This window comes from Lathyrus oleraceus, chromosome 6 (genome assembly GCF_024323335.1).
Source record: "Lathyrus oleraceus cultivar Zhongwan6 chromosome 6, CAAS_Psat_ZW6_1.0, whole genome shotgun sequence".
Classification (NCBI taxonomy): domain Eukaryota; kingdom Viridiplantae; phylum Streptophyta; class Magnoliopsida; order Fabales; family Fabaceae; genus Lathyrus; species Lathyrus oleraceus.
In genome coordinates, this window is record NC_066584.1 from 130,253,908 (window position 1) to 130,273,396 (window position 19,489).

General features: G+C 35.5%; 1 protein-coding gene across 1 annotated transcript; it reads left to right on the top strand.

Annotated features, from left to right (window-relative positions):
- The first annotated feature begins 974 nt into the window (after window positions 1–974).
- LOC127093171 (GDSL esterase/lipase At5g03610) lies at window positions 975–3,473 on the top strand. Its single transcript, XM_051032071.1, has 4 exons — window positions 975–1,170; window positions 1,298–1,492; window positions 2,591–2,865; window positions 2,958–3,473. The coding sequence occupies exons 1-4, from the start codon at window positions 1,107–1,109 to the stop codon at window positions 3,471–3,473; spliced, it is 1,050 nt and encodes a 349-aa protein (XP_050888028.1). The 5' UTR covers window positions 975–1,106.
- Window positions 3,474–19,489: the final 16,016 nt, after the last annotated feature.

Below are 19,489 nucleotides of genomic sequence, written 5' to 3' on the forward strand. Positions count from 1 at the left end.
AGGTAAAGTTTAAACCTGATAGTCCATTGCCTCTCATCACTGACCGTTGGAGACAAAGCTGAACTGAAGATGCAAAAGCATGTGAATCAACATATGCAGGACGCATTAGGCACTAGGAAGATGAAGTCAGGAAGTCATCCTAATTTGTTTTATAATCTTGTATGTAGTATAGTTTTTATTATATGTAAAAAATATATGTTGTGGTTTTTTTTGATCGAAACAGTTATGCAAGTTTCTATGGAAAATACTAAAAATTTAAGTTTTTTTTTTGAAATTAAGGCTCATATAATAAATTTTAAAATTTTCGAAATTTTAAAATTTCTGAAATGTTGTGACATTTCATGAAAATTTCATTATTTCCGGTATATCTCTACTGGAAATTTCATAATTTCCGATATACCTCTATCAAAAATCTTATAATTTTCTAAAAAACACTTCAAACCTCTATTTTCGATATGTTTTTTTTTCAAAAATTCAAAATTCAGGATACATTGTCTTTGTTGCGGTAAAAAAAATAAAAAATTAAAAAAAAATAATATAGACTACAAATTTTCAATAAAAATCTGTTAATTTCTAAATTTTTCAGAATTTATAAAAGAGTATAATAGTGTTCTAAATAAAAGGTGTCAAATGTATAATAAGTGTGAATGTGGCAAGTTAAAACCTCTTTTATCTTGGTCTGTTTTACAAAAATAAAGAAAAGCTTATAATTTTTTTTATTATTGTAATCATATAATATTTATAATGAGAATTTTTTTTATGGAGATTGAAAAAGTAAATTAACATGTGATTAACTGTCAATAAATTGAACATTTTATTTTATCGGCAATCATAATCATAATCATCCATTCAGTGTTTTCGTTAAGCTGTCCAAATCCAATGACAAAATCAAACTTTGATTAATTCCTTTTTAAGACATACTTCCCACATCAATTTTTGGCTATATAATACACCCTACTCCTCCATCATTTCTTCATATAGTTCTCTCAATACCAATACTTATTTCCCTTCTCTCATCTCTCAGCATCCATTGTTGATTCCATCATATATCTTTTCTTCTCTTTCTCAAAATAATTATCATATTTTATTCTCTCCTTTTCTATCTTATGGACTCACACAAACAACTTTTCATCTTCCTATGTTATTCTCTAGTACTTGTACATCTCTCAGGTACGTATGATTATGAATCTACTTATATATAATCCACATATATGATCTACTTTAACATTGATCATTGATTTTTTCAAGTTATAATCAAAAACTTAAACTAATGGTACATGTTATTGTTCATTGTTAGGGCTAGAAGTAGAGGCTAGTCGTCACCTCAAACATCATCCTTCAAAAGAGTTGTTCATTTTTGGAGACTCATATGTTGATGCTGGCAACACTCCAAAAAGCGATCTTGGTCCATGGAAAAAACCTTATGGCATAACCTTTCCCGGAAAACCTGCCGGAAGATTCTCCGATGGGAGAGTTTTATCTGACTTTATTGGTACATCAGTTCAACCTCCCTCTCTCTATTAAAATGTCATTGTAAATTGAAACATTATAATCAATCTAATATTTTATTACAAGACTAATTAAATCTTATCATATTAAAAATCCACCATCAATTGTCCATATCTTCAGAAGTTTTTGAATGATCCAGATAAATTAATCGCAGTTTAATTATGACACATATTTTATGAGATCATATTTTGTTTAAAAGTGACAAATATATTTGAATTGTGATAAATATTTTAACTATATTTTAACTTTATTAATTATATTTTAACTGTGACTAATATTTTATGAGAATCTATTTACCTATTATTTAAAAGTGATAAATTTTGTCCTTTGTAATACTCTTAATTCATAAAGAGAAAATATAAAAATATCTATTTAGTTTCCAAAATATTATTTCTAAGCTTACAAAATACTCTTCCCATCTTTCACACGATATCATTTTTGAGATTTTTGTAATGATCAAATTATCAAATATTAAATTATAGAAAGAGAGCTCATAGTCTAAGAACGACTTCCCAACTATCTATGAATAATAAAATAAATAAATATATCAAATTATATATATATTTTTTTTAAATTGAATATCTTCTACGCGCAATTGCAGAGATTAATCTTCCGAATTGAGGAGAACTATGAACAAGTATAATATTTTTACATCTAACAATAACGACAGAGTAATCTCTCAAATTATGGAGGAGCACAATAGACACGAACAAATATAATACTTTTACAACTAACAATAACGACTAATTGTCACGTAAATTCAGATCAAATTGATAGTTGACGAGCATTAAGGTGAAGTGTCACGTGCTTTATTGCCGCCACCTAAGATAAAACTTTAAATTAAATTAGGGTTTTGAGAGATTGAGTAATAATTATGCAAGTGAATAATTTATTAATGAAACAGTTGAAATTGAAAGATTTGTGACATTTTTTATTGCCATGAGATTCGCAATCAAATTAAGTAATTCAATAATCAACCATAATCTATATTATCATATACCAACTCCTACCCTTATTATACCCTATTGTGGTAAACATTATATTTAACTAATAATATTATAAATTTATACATGTGATGCAGCCAAGTATCTGGGATTGAGATCACCGATTCCCCACAAATTCAGGAATATTGTACCTAAGAATTATTTGAAGTATGGAATGAACTTTGCATATGGTGGTACAGGTGTATTTGATACATCCATTTCAGGTCCAAATCTCACTACTCAAATCAATTCCTTCAACCAACTTGTTCAAGAACATGTTTATACTCAATCAGATATCACAAAATCTATTGCTTATGTATCTGTTGCTGGAAATGATTACAGTCATTACTTGGCCACAAATGGCTCTATCCAGGTAAATTATTTCATTTTTTAATTTATAATATATTATATCATTATAGGATAATGATAAATATATAATAAAATTAATTTGTTAAATATATGTAGGGTTTTCCATCTTTCATTGCCTCAGTGGTTAAACAAACAACCACCAATTTGGTTCAACTCCAAAAGTTAGGGTTTAAGAGAATTGTTGTTGGTGCTTTACAACCCCTTGGTTGTCTTCCTAGCGCGACTGCTCAAACATCATTCCGAAGTTGCGACAACACATCTAGTGACCTTGTAGCTCTCCACAACAATCTGTTGAACCAGTCTGTGACAAAGTTGAACCAAGACACCAATGATCACACTACCTTTGCAATTCTAGACATTTTCGACAGTTTCACGTCTGTGTTGAATAACCCTTCAAGCCATAACATCACGGAACGTTTTAAGCCATGTTGTTTTGGAGTAAGCAGTGAGTATAATTGTGGAAGTGTAGATGAGAATAATGTTAAGAAATATTTGGTTTGTGAAAATCCGGAATCTACTTTCTTTTGGGATCGGTCGCACCCAACACAAGCAGCTTGGAATGCTGTGTATAATGACTTGAAGACAAAAAGTCTTGGTCAAATTTTATACTAGAGATGAGCTATTTATGCTTGTGCCAGCTATTTGAATCCTTTTATAATTTCTTGTTTAATAAGGCACCCTCTTTTCATTAATTTGTTAATTTATCCTAAATTTGACTTCTTTGTAAGTTGTAACTATTTCATGTTTTTGTAAGCATATTGGGAATATATAAATACCCCTCACTAATGAGAAGTATTGTTTATGTATGTCACACCACTAAGCAATATCAGATCAAATCTATCGTTTTAAATTGTAATCTGCAATCTATGAAGCACAGTTTTTTGACATGGACACCGTAACACGACACCGACACCATAATCTAAAAATACATGACATAGACACCATTATGTACTTCGTTTATCCCAAATTATAAAATATTTTGTCAAAAAAATTTGTCTTAAATTATAAATTATTTTATATCTCTAATGCAATATTAATGACATTTTCTCTAATATACCGTCTATCAGTTATTATTGTTTTTTTTTTCTAATTCTTTATATTTCTTTTTTTATCTATAATAAATGATGAACAATATAGTAAAGTTATACATAAGTTGTCTTTCCCATACAACATTGATTATGTTTTTTAATTCGTGTGAAATGTCCAAAATATCTTATAATTTGAAAATAGAGATAATATATGATAATATTTAAATTTAATGTTTTTAATTTTTCATTGATATCATCATTTCAAAACATGTTTAACACTTTTAGATGTGTATGAGATTTAGTAAAAAAAAGGTATAAAGTGTGATGAAGCAAAAAGAAAAACAATTTTTTTTTGAAAAATTTGTTTGAATTGTGTAACATATGATATATGAGTATCATACGGGTGTCGGACACCGATTCAACAAGTCAAAACATATAAAAAAAATATTTATTTGGTGACACCTGTTTGACTTTTCCGACACTTGTCTAACTTTTTCAAGACCTATCGTACAAGTGTCATACAAGTGTTGGACACCAATATGTGTCAGACACCGCGACACGCCTACACTTAGAAGTATCCGATCTTCATAGTCTGCAACCGCAGTTGCAGCCGCAACCCACGTCACACAATTTCATTCTTAATTTTCCAATTATTTTCGTCAAATCTCAAAATTTTAGACTCCCAATACTCAATTTACAATGAAAAACGTTACATTAACTATTTTTAACATTCTATTTCAAACACTTCTTAATAAAAAGTCACGCCGTAATAGAGCCAATACGCATCGCAACAACCGTAATGCCCACAATCCTAACACCCACAAAACACATCCACAATTACAACCACAATTTAAGACCATGATTAAATCTAAACTAAAACATATTGTGAGCTAACAACAGCAAAAAAATGTAAATAATTTATGGAATGTCACAAGTATCATAAGCTAAGACACTTTGATGGAGTAAATAGTTTGACGATGATTAAGGTGTTTGCTCTGGTGTTCAAGAAATGGTTTGGTTTGCTTGACTCTATATGCAACAATCAATTGGTGGAGAATAAAGAATGTTCTTTTTTTACTTTGATGATAAATTTTTTGAATCTCTTAAACTACGAGAATATTTAAAGATGATTGTCATGGGAAGGGACAATTTGAATCTTCACACTAGAGGAATTGTTCAAGTTGTGATTGTGGTGTGCTCTTTCCCCGACTTATGGAACAATTTTCTGAGTGTTTAGCCAGCTTGAACAAAAGATTATGACATTTACTTTTCAAAGGGGTATTTGCAAAGTGTTTCATGAGGAATGGAGGCTGTATTTTAGTATTTTATCCTATTCTAGTAACCCTAGTTTTAGCTTATAAATAGGGTGACAATCATTGTAACTTTTATCATGTTTTGTAGCCGTCATTCTCTTAATAGAATATTCATCTTTCATTCTACTTTTGCACCAACAATTGGTATCAGAGCTCCGGTTCAGATTCATTGGGAAACACGGGAAACACGAGTGAACGTGAGGTCTTGTGTGTTTGATTTTGATTCTTAGATTCGTGTTGAATCTTGAACAAAATCTGATCAGAATTTTAATTCTGTGGGTTGGGAAACACTGTGTGAGAAATCTGAGTGTACTGTGCAAGGTAGAAAGATGAACGGAAACGGCAACATGAACACCAAACTTCCAGTATTTGACGGTAAAAACTGGAATCGTTGGATGATCCAAATGCGTGTACTGTTCGGTGCTCAAGATGTTCTAGATCTTGTCACTGATGGTTATGTTCCGGTAGCAGCAGATGCGACGGATGAATAGAAAAACGCGCAGAAGGAAGTAAGGAAGAAGGATCAGAAAGCATTGTTCTTCATTCATCAATGTGTTGATGTAAATGTGTTTGAGAAGATTGCAGATTCAACGACAGCAAAGGCTGCGTGGGACACACTGGTTAGATGTTATGGTGGTGACGCATCAGTGAAGAAGGTGAAGCTTCAGTCCTTGAGAAAGCAATATGAGAATCTCAACATGAAGAATAATGAGAAAGTTTCTGAATACATCTCTAGAGTGATTCTGATCACTAATGAGATGAAAGCGTGTGGAGAAACTCTTTCTGAAGAAACAATCATGGAGAAGGTATTGAGATCCCTTACCTGTCAATTTGATTACATTGTGGTAGCAATAGAACATTCCAAAGATCTGAGCACCATGAGAATTGAAGAGCTGCAGAGCAGTTTAGAAGCGCAAGAGTTGCGTTTAACTGAGAGAACTTCTGAAAGGGAAGTAGAGCAGCAGGCTCTGAAAGCAACTTCTGATAGGAGGTATCAGAAGCAGTCAGAAGCCAGGAGAAGATCTGATGGTGGTCAGAAGTCAGAAAGCTCAACCTCTGATAGACAAAAGAATGCTCAGAAGGGAAAAGAGAAGTATGACAAGAAGAAAATCCAATGTTACTGCTGTAAGAAGTTTGGTCATTTTGCTAGAGACTGTTGGTCAAACAAGGAGAGAAAATCAGAAGAAGCAAATATAGCCAGAAGTTCTGATGACGAATCTGTGCTATTGATGGCCTCTGAATCTGATGATATGGATCTGATAGACTGGTGGTATATGGACACTGACTGTTCAAATCATCTTACTGGAAACAAGAAATGGCTGGTTGACTTTGACTCTGAAAGGAGGACAAAGATCAGATGTGCTGATGACAAATATCTTAATGCAGAAGGTATGGGAAATGTCAGAGTGATTCTGAACAATGGGAAAACAGCATTGATTCAGAACGTGTGGTATGTACCTGGCATCAGAAGCAATCTGATGAGTGTGGGACAATTAATTGAGAAAGGTTTTTCAGTTACCATGAAGGACAATCTTCTGAAGCTGTATGACTGCAATCAGAAGTTGATTATGGAGTCAGAACAGGGAAGGAATAGAACATTCAAGGTGAATGTCAGAACTGCAGACTCAGAATGTCTTAGTGCAACAAGTGCTGAGAAGGAGAGTGAGCTGTGGCACAGAAGATTTGGTCATTTGAATTTCAGAAGCTTAAAACATCTGAATTCAAAGAAGTTGGTACATGGAATTCCTGCAATTAAGAAGCCTGAAAAATCATGCAAAGTTTGCATGGAAGGAAAACAACCACGATTGCCATTTGCGTCAGAAACTGCTCCAAGAGCAAAACATGCCTTGGGAGTTGTACATTCTGATGTGTGTGGTCCATTTCCAGTAGCATCGATTGGAGGGAATAAATACTTTGTGTTATTTGTTGATGAATTCACAAGAATGACATGGGTATCCCTTATTAAGTTTAAACACGAGGTGTTTGATGAATTCAAGAAGTTCAGAATGAAGGCTGAGAATCAAAGTGGTCAGAAGTTGAAGATTCTTAGAACTGACGGTGGAGGTGAGTATAACTCCAAAGAGTTCCAGAAGTTCTGTGAGGAGAATGGAATTGAGCATGAGGTTACTGCTCCTTATACCCCTCAACACAATGGTCTTGCTGAAAGAAGAAACCGCACTTTGCTTGATATGGTGAGAAGCATGCTAAAGGAGAAGAAGCTTCCTCAGAAGCTCTGGGGAGAAGCTGTTGCCACTGCAACGTATGTACTCAACCGATGTCCTACGAAGAAGTTGAAGGAAATAGTTCCAATACAGAAGTGGACTGGAGATAAGCAAAGTGTTAGTCATCTGAAGGTGTTTGGTTCTATTTGCTATAAACATGTTCCAGAAGCCAGAAGACAGAAGCTGGATGATAGAAGCAAAGTGATGATTCTGATAGGGTACCACAGTACAGGTGCATACAAGCTCTATTGTCCAGAAACCAATAAAATTGAATTCAGCAGAGATGTGATTGTGAAGGAATCAGAAGTTTGGAATTGGGATAAGTCTCAATCTGATTCTGATGTTAGAACTTCTGAAGAAAGGTCAGAGTTAAGAATTTCTGAAGTTGAAGTAGACTCTGACATTGATTCTGATTCTGATAGTGATTCTGACTCTGGAGAAGACTCAGAAGATGAAGGTGACTCTGATGATTCAGACTCTGATGACCCAGACTCTGATGGTAATCCAGATTCTGGTGGCAATTCAGACTCTGGAAATATGCCAGCCCCTGAAGATGGTCAAAGCTCTGGAGGAAGTCAACCATCTGAAGCTAGAAACTCTGAAGCTCAAGACTCTGAACAAGTTCAGAGACCACAAAGAATCAGAAACATCCCCAGAAGATATGCAGAATTTGACATGCTGCAAGACACTGAAGTAGACTCTGAAGGAGAAGTTATTCAGTGTGCCATGTTAGTAGACTCTGAACCCATAAGTACAGAAGAGGCTCTTAAGCAGAAGCTCTGGCTGAAGGCCATGAAAGAAGAACTTGATGCTATAGAGAGAAACAAGACTTGGAAGCTGACAGAACTTCCAAAAGACAAGAAAGTCATCAGCGTCAGATGGGTTTTCAAGCAGAAGTTAAAGCCAGATGGTTCAATTGGAAAACATAAAGCAAGGTTGGTAGCCAGAGGATTTCTACAGAAACCTGGGTTGGATTACTCTGAAGTGTTTGCACCTGTAGCAAGACATGAAACAATCAGAATGGTGATTGCAATAGCTGCTAACAGGAATTGGCCTCTGATGCATTTAGATGTAAAATCTGCATTTCTGAACGGTCCATTAGAAGAAGAAGTTTACGTGTCACAACCTCCTGGATTTGTGAAAAAGAATCAGGAAGGGATGGTGTACAGATTATACAAAGCTCTATATGGATTGAAACAAGCGCCCAGAGCTTGGAATCAGAAGATTGATTCATTTTTCAAGAAGCAAGGCTTTCAGAAATGTGAGATGGAGTACGGTGTCTATGTTCAGCATACTTCTGAAGGAAATATGACTCTGGTATGTTTATACGTTGATGATATACTGCTGACTGGAAGTTCTGAACAGGAGATAGCCAAGTTCAAGAAAGTTCTGATGAATGAATTCGAAATGACTGATCTAGGCAAAATGACACACTTTCTAGGGATGGAATTCAGATACTCTGAGAAAGGTATTATTTTGCATCAGCTCAAGTATGAATTAGAACTTCTGAAGAGATTTGAACTGAAGAATTGTAAGATTGCTGTCACACCTTCTGATACAAATCAGAAACTGGATTCTGACTCTGATGGAAAGGATGTGGACGCTACAACCTTCAAATAGTTGGTTGGTTCTCTGAGGTATTTGTGCAATACCAGACCTGATATTTGCTATTCAGTTGGGATGGTTAGTAGGTTCATGAGTAAACCTAAGTGGTCCCATTATCAAGCTGCTGTCAGGATTCTGAGGTATATCAAGGGAACTCTGAAGTATGGAGTATTATTTCCTTCTGGAAGAAAGGATGAGTCAGAACTTCTGAGTTATTCAGATTCTGATTGGTGTGGAGACAGAGTTGACAGAAGAAGTACGTCTGGGTACTTATTCAAATTTCTGGGAGGTCCCATTTCTTGGTGTTCCAAGAAGCAACCTGTTGTGGCATTGTCAACTTGTGAAGCTGAATACATTGCAGGTGCTGTTACTGCATGCCAAGCTGTGTGGATTCTGAATCTATTGCAGGATCTGAAGATTAAAGTAAACAAACCTCTGAAGCTGATGATTGACAACAAGTCTGCAATCAATCTTGCCAGAAACCCAGTGTTGCGTGGGAGAAGCAAGCACATTGAGACCAAGTATCATTTTCTGAGACATCAAGTTCAGAGGGGAGTGTTAGAAGTTGTACACTGCAGCACTCAAAAACAGTTGGCAGATGCTCTGACGAAAGCTATCAAGACTGATCAATTTCTCAGATTAAGGGATGAAATTGGTGTTACAAGCTTTGATGGAATATGAATTAAGGGATGGTATTAGAAGTAATTCATATTTATTAATTATATTATTTTCTTAGCCCCTAAGTTTGTTAGAGGGTATTTTAGTATTTTATCCTATTCTAGTAACCCTAGTTTTAGCTTATAAATAGGGTGACAATCATTGTAACTTTTATCATGTTTTGTAGCCGTCATTCTCTTAATAGAATATTCATCTTTCATTCTACTTTTGCACCAACAATCATGTCGACTTAAATGTCTTCAACAAAATGTTTGTAATGTTTTCTCATGTCATCATTCCTACTTACATGAAGGTAACACAAGAAGAACATCCAAAGTTGTAGAATTGAAAGTTCAAAGGCCTAAACATTTTATTCATTAAGACATGGTGAGAGGATTACTAGAGTTGTAAGACCTAGTGGAAGTTTGTTCAGATTGTACGTTTGGCAAGCAACATGTAAATGTCATTCCCAAGATTATTAATTGGAGAAACATTTATTTTTTGCATGAGAAGTGCAGATTGTGTATTTGGCAAGCAACATATGTCATTCCCAACATAGAAATAATATAAAAAGGCAACTGACTACTTCATACACTCCACTACAAACTGAAATATATGAAAGAAAGAATAAGATTGTGATAAACATGGTACTCCCTCCGTTCCTTTATAAGTGTCACTTTCTTGCAAAAAATTTGTTTCTTTTTAATTGTCACTTACAAAGATCAAGATAGTATTAATTACAATTTTGTCAAAATTACCCCTAGATAATGATTGCAGAGAGAGAAAAAGTAAAGTGAATGTAATAAATAATTAAGGGTATTATAGGTGAAAGAAGAATTATTGTTTGAAAAGTAACACTAATGATTAGCTTCCTTAGTATGTGTAAAAAGTCAAAAAGTGACACTTAAAAAGGAACGGAGGGAGTAATATTTTGGAAGATCTGCTTAACCATGCTCAAGGAATAGATAGAATATTTAAAATTATGAAAAAGCATTATACATTAGATCTTAAAAAAGAAGCTTCTTTGCACAAAGAGGTTTATGATTTAAGAACCGAAAATAATATTTCATCATTTACACTCGTAGAACCTCTTAATATTGATTTGTTTGGATCATTTAGTACTACATTAGCCAATGGTAACAGATATGAATTATACATAGTGTATGACTTAGCATATAGACTGGAGTGAGATTCCTAAGAAATAATGATGGTTCATACTCTGTATTTATTGTGTTATGCAATCAAATTAAAAATGAAAGATTAGAAGTGACTATGATGGAGAATTTGTAAATAATCCATTTGAAAAAATTTGTGACACAAATGATATACTCCATGATTTTTCTTGTCTAAGATCTCCGCAATAAAATGAGAATGTAGAAAGAAAAAATAAATATCTTCAAGAGATGTCTAGAATCATGCTCAATAAATCAAAGGTTGTAAATATTTTTTGGAAGAAGAAATAAATACAATGTGTTATGTTGAAAATAGGATATATATCAAACCTATTTTAAACAAAACTCTCTATGAATTCTAAATGGAAGAACACCTAAAATTCATATTCTCATTTATTTATATATACATGTCATAATTAAGGATGACAAATAAACCGTACTCGTGGGTGTTTGTGGATAAAATTCGTCATGGATAAAGGGGTGCGTATCTTAATGAATATTCGTATATAAAATAATTTGATATTTAAATATCTGTTTTTTAATAGATACAAATGCAGAATTAATGATACATGTGCATGTGGGTATCTGCATACGTTAATAAATTATAAAAAATATTTAAATATCATTCGTTTATTATACTCCATCTTTTCATCTTCTAAAATAATTAGTCTTTTCATTTTTTTTTCAAATTTTATTTGAAGAAAACCTTTTACATTTATTACAAATCTTATTTGACCATTTCATATTTAAGTTTCTTTTATACTCTAGATCTCATTTCAACAATGCCACCTTCTAACCAATCAGTATAGCTCTTCCTCCATCAAACCAGTGTCTCCCTTCCTACTTATGCATCGTTATCTCTTCCACAATACCTCACAATTACAATATCTTTCATTTGATTTGCTTAAAAATCAAATGTCAGAATATTATGTTTCGATGTTATTATATTTTGGTGAAAAAAAGAAAATTAATATGATGAACTTTTGTTATTAAATTGAAAACGAATTGTATGGATGTCATGTGATAATAATTTTTTATATTTTTAAAAGAAGTTGAAAATATTTTTAAAAATAATTAATTTTAGAAAAAATATTATCCATAAATATATCTATAAATATACGTGAGTATCTTAAAACTCGCGGATTACCCACTAAACGAATACCCACACGAATATGAGATGTATACTAATATAATATTTATCCAACGAAACTAATATAAATATCTAGTGCTTAAATTAAAGAGTTTGATGGTTTATCCATAACCATTTCTAGATCCGATTTTCAAAACCCATTTAAATTTATTTTGATTTTTCAACAAATCCATTTTTAAAATTAATTGGACACCCATACCCAATTGGATGGATAACCACAACAAAACAAAAATCCAGTAGAAGCCCAATTGCAATATTTTGTTCATTCTCTCGTTATTCTTTCTCAATCCCATTTTTGAAACCCTAATTTTAACCTAAACGACTCTCAGTTCTTCTATCACAATCCATGCATTCTTTGTTCTTCTCTCTCAATCTCAACTGATGTATTCTTTGTTCTTCTCTCAATCTCATTGAAAAACCCCTAACATAAACGATTTTCCATTCCATCTTTATGTTTTATATGTGTTCCATTTTCAATTTTTTTACTTGTATTTCAAATGTTCGATTTTATGATTTTATGTTTGATGGTGTTTCATTTTCAAATTCTGTTTTCTTTTCAAGAGTGTGGATAGTCGGATAAGCGATGTTGGATATATAAGATTGAAGTTATCTGTTAACATTGTTTAAGGAGAATAACACAGATAATATTGCTCTAAGGTTATGTTGATTGTAAATCATATGTTGTTGATTGTAAACCTTTATGAGTTAAGGCTGGTAAGAAACACATGTTTTTGTTGTAAATTCAAACTGTGGAATATATGCACTGATCAATGTTTGTGTTTGTGTTGTCAATTCAAACCGTGGAGTATAGCAAATTTTTCTTTCTATGTTAGAGAGTTAGTGAATAATGTATTGTTGGCTCTGTAGTTGCTGAGTTTTTGAGCTTTAGACTTACTTCACTCCTGATCTAGATTTGATTGGGATAGCTAGATGCAACTACTGTGGCTCCAAGCTAAAGTTCAATAATGGAACGATTTCCATGGCCGCACATTCAAAGATTTGCAAGAGTAACCCAAATAGTGAAGTAAATAAGAGATTGAAAACAACCCCTTCATCAACAACAAATGTGACTTCTCCTTCAGCAATTGTGTTAGGAAACTTTGATCAGGCAGGCAGTGGTTGACATGATTGTGGAAATGGAGCTTCTGTATATGCATGTAGATCACAAAGCTTTGCGTCGTTGTATGAGTGCATTGCAGCCAATATTTGTTCAAATCTCCTGAAGCACAGTAGCACGTGATGTTTTGGTTTTGTGGGATTTTGGAAGTGAAAAATTGAAGAGCTTTCTTTCCCAAAATTGTCGAAGTGTGTGCCTGACCACATATGGTTGGTCTTCATGTCAAACCATGAGTTACATGTGGATAACAACACATTTTATAAACAACAACTGGACATTACACACAAATATTTTGAGTTTTGTTCAAGCCGTTCAGAAGAGGTAATAGCAAATACACTTGCAAAATGCTTCAACAATTGGGGGTTGAACAATGTCTTGAGCGTGATAGATGATAATGCGACGTCAAATGATTGTGGGATTGAAAATATTAAAAGGAGGCTAAGGTTAAGGAATGATTTGGTTTTGAATGGATGCCACTTTCATACAAGATGTTGTGCACATGTCATGAATTTAGTGGTTAAATAGGGTCTAAAAAAAATTGACATTTCAGCTTTTAGAATCAAGGATGTTGTTAAGTATGTTAAGTCTTCTTCGGGTTGAGAATATAATTTTTTGGTATGTGTTAGATGTTGATAAATTGAATACATAAGTAGTGTCCAATTCGATTGTGAGACTCGATGGAATTCAAGATACGACATGTTGAAGGTTGCTCTACAACTTGAAAAGGCATTTATTGAGCTTGGAATTATTGATTCCAAATATTATCAAGAACTTGAGAGTGGGAGTGGCATTCTTACTCCTTTAGATTGGAAGAAAGCACGCAAGGTCTCTCAATTTTTAGAAGTTTTTAAGGCTTCCACTTTTTGCATATCGGTTCAACATATCCGACAAGTAATATGTACTTTGCAAAGGTAATTTCAATTGGTTTGGTTATAAAAGACATGTGGTCATCTAAGGATCTATCTTTAGCTCATATAAGAAAAATAGCTTTAAAGATGAAGGAGAAATATGATAAGTCCTGTGGCAATCCTGAGAAATTGAACATGTTGTTGTTAATTTCTTTTGTGTTAGATCCTAGGAAGAAAATGGTATATGCTCGTCGGTTTATCGAAAAAAACTTTATAAAAAAAGGTTGATTCTTGAAGGATAAAATTCATATTTGATGATTACAATGGTGGTGGGACAGGTGGATCTCAAAGTGACTCTGCATAACTGTTGAAACAGTTTTTAAGTGTCGGGTTTTGTTATCGTATCCACAGAGATTGTAAGATATCACTGCCGTTCAATGGTTGAATTAATCTTAACTTAATGTAACACTAGGGTTTTGGTTTTAATCAAGTTATCTTGCATACAAAGTAATTAATTGCGGTAAAAGTTACGTTTTGATTAATATGAGAAATATTGTCAGAGTTAGGTTTCAATGATTACATTTGCTTTGCATGTATTTGCTCGGTCAACAATCTTATAAACTCCTTTAGATGATAAATAATTTCACAAAGTCCTCTCAATGCGTTTCTCTCGAACACCCATTGTGAGTTTTGTCATTTTGATCCATTGTTTCTCTCGAACATAATCTATCAAAAAGACAACGTTTTGGTTCAACCTTATGGTGAACAAAATCATTCGTTACTATCTCTAGCTAACAAACAAGTTTGGATGAAAACCTAGGTCAAGAGTCGGTAAACATCTCTCGATCAAATACCAACACAAAGAGTTTTAAATAGAAACAAAGTTTTCATCATATATTTACCGTTAAAGAGTTTACATATGAGGATCCTTACATTTACACACAAAGCTAGCAATCACCTACATCTAACCTTGACAAATGGAAGACTTAGCTACTCATTTTCATGGTAGCTTGGTCGGCAAGTAAGGAAAGAGGGTTGATCAACATCCAAGTTGAATAATCGAAGTTGGATGGGAATCCACCTTCTTTTTGTGGAAGATGGTTGCTAGATGAAGAGAAATGAAATTAGGGCATAAAATCTCCCACAAAGCAATGCTGTAAAATATCTAGGAGAAAGTACAAAAAATGGAAAAGTTGGTAAAAATGAGGTATGGTGCCCAAAAGTGGCACCTGCTACTTATAGACAAGTGCAGAACTGTCATGTTCGCTAGGCGAGCAGAATGGCTCGCCTAGCGAAGGTCCAAAATGAGCACAGAAGGCTCCTGCGCCCAGAGAAAACAGGGCGTTGGTGAATTGTCATGTTCGCCTAGCGAACATATCTTCGCCTAGCGAAGGAAACGCCTCAAGCTCTCCCCCAGCGAGGTTGAGAGGTTTTGCTACTGGAATGCTCGCTGGGGACTCGCTAGAGCCTCGCCTAGCGAGTGAGTGCTGGCTGCACTTTTTCACCAAAACAGAATGAATTCGCTGCAGACTTCGCCATGAGCTCGCCTAGCGAATTAATTTGCTAATTTACTGGAGCTGTTCGCCAGGAGCTCGCCTAGCGAACCCATTCTTCGCCACAGCCTCGCCTAGCGAGCAGGCAGATGAAATGCTCCTTTGCTTTGGTTCCTTTGCCAATTCTCTTGTGTCTTTATTATCAATTAATTCATGCCTTTCCTGCACAATAACAAACACATCAAAGGCACCAAGCTTGTTTATCAATGTACGCATTCCATGTAAAATAAATGTGATTTTGACAATTTTAGCAAGGCAAAAGAGTGAAAGATGCCCACATATGATAGCTCAAATAAGCACTTTTGGGCATCTAACAACTCTCCCCAACTAGATTCTTGCTTGTCCTCAAGCAAAGTATGCCTCTTGAAAGACAAGAGGATTTGCATAAAGAAACAGTTTCTCCGAAGTTGGATAAACGACTCAAACACAAGCGAAATTCGCATATACAAGTTCCCAACGGTTTGAATAAAATAATACCTAGGAACTTAAACTTAAATAGCAATGCAAAATATTTATCTATCTACAACAATACTCTTCTGAATGAATCATCCTATCTCTCCTCTTCGAATAAGGAATGAAGATTTTGCGCGTTTGCAACCGCGGGACTAATCTCGCTCTCTAACAAATAATGAAGAAATCAAACAGATTCATACAATGTCTAATCAATTTAAAAATGGTACTGTGGAAGCATAAAGATCACTAAGGGCTTTTCGGTTGAAGCTTGGTCAGGTTAACAAACAAGGGTCATTTCTAAGGCCATTGAAACGAAAGTGCCGATGCAAAAGAGACATTCACAGTATTATTCACACTACTCGACTTGTTTCATCTGTTTCTTATTTGTAACCTTCACAACACATATTCCACAACTCAACTCTTATTTTTCACTATTTTTCTTCCAAGCAAGCATTCATTTTCATTCTTTATATTTTTGTTCTTTTCTTTCACATCAAATGTACAAAACAGATGTTTCTTTTCTATATTTTCTATACATATATTTTTCTATGCTTGCTCGGTTTTTCTTTTCTTTTTCAAGAGTTGTGGTGCTTACCAATTCTTTTTCGTTCTCCCCAACTTATTTCTTCCACACCCTAAGTGAATGCTCTTACCTTTTTACGGCAAAAGAACAATAATCAATATTTTCCGGGTTGTAAAAAAAAGATTTTTGAGATCTCGCTTTATTTCAAGCCGAGATTCAACTGTTTATGCTCAAAGGGGTTAACAAATACTCTCTCTGCTCACAGGTAAGTTGTTTTTGGATGTAGTTGTGCTCGAAAGAAAACAAGTGCCTTGATCATTTCTAATTGCTTCCACAATTTCACAATAATAACAGACAAATAATGAATCACATGAATCAACAAAACTTATTAGAATCCAGCATTTAAGTGAACAATGGAGGTTTCCTCACACTTTGTGGTTTTAGGTTCTAGATGAAACATTCATTCAATTATGTTGCACAAAGACAATATTCAATTTACCAAAAAGAGTAAAGTTCCTAATGCATTCTAAAATTCTAGCCGACGGTAACCATGTACCTTAGCTTCATTCACTTGTTATTCTTATCATTGCCATCCAAGCTCGGATGCACCTTCATTGGGTACTTCTTGAGGAGCAACCAATCTAGAAGGGTTTGCCACTCATTCAACCAAAAATTTATTAAACACACAAAATTAACAACAAACATAAATAACATTAACTGAAAAATAAAATTTTGTTCGTGGGGGACAAAACACCCCAATAGTACAACCCATGGTCAAAATACAAAATTCGAAAGTACAAATAAAAATGACATAATAAAAACTGAAATACAAATACTCAAAAACTTAACCCACAAAGGGCTCAAGACTCCTCTTCACTACCGGCTTCAGAACCGGTAGCCTCATCATCAATATCCTCATCATCAGCTTCAGCTCCCTCCCCCTCACCATAGACTGGCCTGTCCACAGGCCAATTAGCGTTGAGCATAAACTGCTCACGCGCTAACAATGCACGAGCACCGGAGGGGTCATTACCTTGCAGCTCTAACCTCTGCATACTGTTGTGCATGTCAATCATAGCTATTTGGGATGCTGCCATCCACTCAAAACTGTAGTCACAAACAGCCCTCAGGTACGGATCAAGTCCGGGAGAAGAAGCACTAGGACCATCAGCAGCCCGAGTACTTCCCGAGGCCGTACTGCCAGCGGTAGCCTTAGCTCTACAATACTTAGCTACATACCGATCATCAATTGGAGTCGGGATCCTAACCTGTCCACGAGACGGAAGTCTCACCCTAGCCTGTATACATAAGCTCATAATCAAACACGGGAAGGCCAGTGGGCAATTCACACGAGCCCCCGATTTCAGCCCACTCTCAACCACAGTCTTCAGCTCATTGGCGATTATCCTCGCCACATCAATCTCAACATTAGTGAGGATGGAATGGACTAAATGTGCCACTGGGATCGGCACAGTAGAGGTGTGTGATTTGGGTTGGATGTTGGTTAAAACCAGAAGTAGAATCAGCTGAGCCATGGGAGTCATGTCCTCCCGGTGATATCTCACAGGAACCCCAGATGGGTTCGGCTCAACCGATCTCCCAGCCAAAAGCAGGTCGGTGGTAATGGCAGCGACGTCTCGATGAAGTCTGAGGTCGGTGTGGTACTGGTCTCTCTGATCAGCTCCCAGCTGGAGCGGTTCCCCTAGGATTCTGTTGATCGCATCCCGGTCAAAAGGAATAGTACGCCCGGCAACTCTAGAAACCCAAGTGAAGGGCTCGTCGTCGTCGGGCAGTGCGTTAGCATAAAACTCCCGCACTGTACCAATGTCATAATGCTCCAAGGGACTTATCAACCTGTCCCACTTCTTGGCGTCTATCAACCCGGAAAAAGTTCGGTAAGTGCCCTGCGGGTTGATCAGAAACCGCCTCTCAGGAAGGATTTTTCGCTTCTCCAAAGCGATGTAACGTGCCGCTTGTTTCGGGCCTACGAACTTGTCGTTGTCGAATTGAATTGGCACGGTCCTGGAAGTAGGTGCATCTCCTTTTCTCTTCTTACCAGCTCCAGATCTAGACTCCATTCTGCAAAATATACAAAGACACAATACACACCAACAAACAGATTAGCCATTAAAACAAAATTCAAAATACTGTCATGCTCGCTGCTGCTTCGCCTAGCGAAGCTGCAGCGAACGTTCGCCCCAGGTCGCCTAGCGAGCTGCTAGCGAACCTTACGGGTTTTGGGATTTTCTGCATTTTCAAAGATGTTTCCCCCAATACCCGTACACACAAGGTTCCCACAGCAAAACCCAATGATTTCTCATGATAATGAATTGTTCAATGCTATTGGGGATGCCTAATTTCATGGAAAACCTAAAGTAAAATTAAATCCCTAATTTGAAACCTAAGTGTACAACATTGCAAACTCCCAAAATTACATGCAACCTCCAAGTTTCCCATACCAAATTGATCCTATTTGCTATGCATGTTTGGAATTTAAGAGTAAACAAAAAAGAAAAAGAAGTGGGGCAAACCTTTGGTAAACGGATTTGGAAAAGAGAAGTGGGGAGAGTTTGCAATTGGCGAAAGAGCACGTGTCGGTGATAAAGATGCAACAGAGGGAGTTTGAGAAACCACACACGAAATCCTCAGCAGAGCAGTTCAGACGATTTTTTTAGGGTAAGGGCAAAACTGCTCTGCTGAGGTATTTAAATAGAACAGTACTGGTGCGCTCGCTACTGCCTCGCCTAGCGAGCAGTCAGCGAGCGCGCTCGCTGCAGACTCGCCTAGCGAGCTGCAAGCGAACATGACAGCAAGTGCAAAGGCAAATGCAGCACTTGCAAGTCATCCAGCTTGGGTACAGCACATTGTACTCAATACAACATAAACAGAAAACAGGAAATACTTACAATGTTGGGGTGCCTCCCAACTAGCGCTTGTTTAACGTCGGCTAAGCTCGACGGTGCGATGCTCACAGGGGAGCATCGAGC

What these genes read in the sequence shown, in the direction of transcription:
- LOC127093171 (XM_051032071.1), top strand. Translation starts at nt 1,107, where the DNA reads ATGGACTCACACAAACAACTTTTCATCTTCCTATGTTATTCTCTAGTA. An exon ending in AGTTTTATCTGACTTTATTG is followed by an intron (nt 1,493 to 2,590) that starts GTACATCAGTTC and finishes CATGTGATGCAG; the next exon opens with CCAAGTATCTGGGATTGAGA. An exon ending in CCACAAATGGCTCTATCCAG is followed by an intron (nt 2,866 to 2,957) that starts GTAAATTATTTC and finishes AAATATATGTAG; the next exon opens with GGTTTTCCATCTTTCATTGC.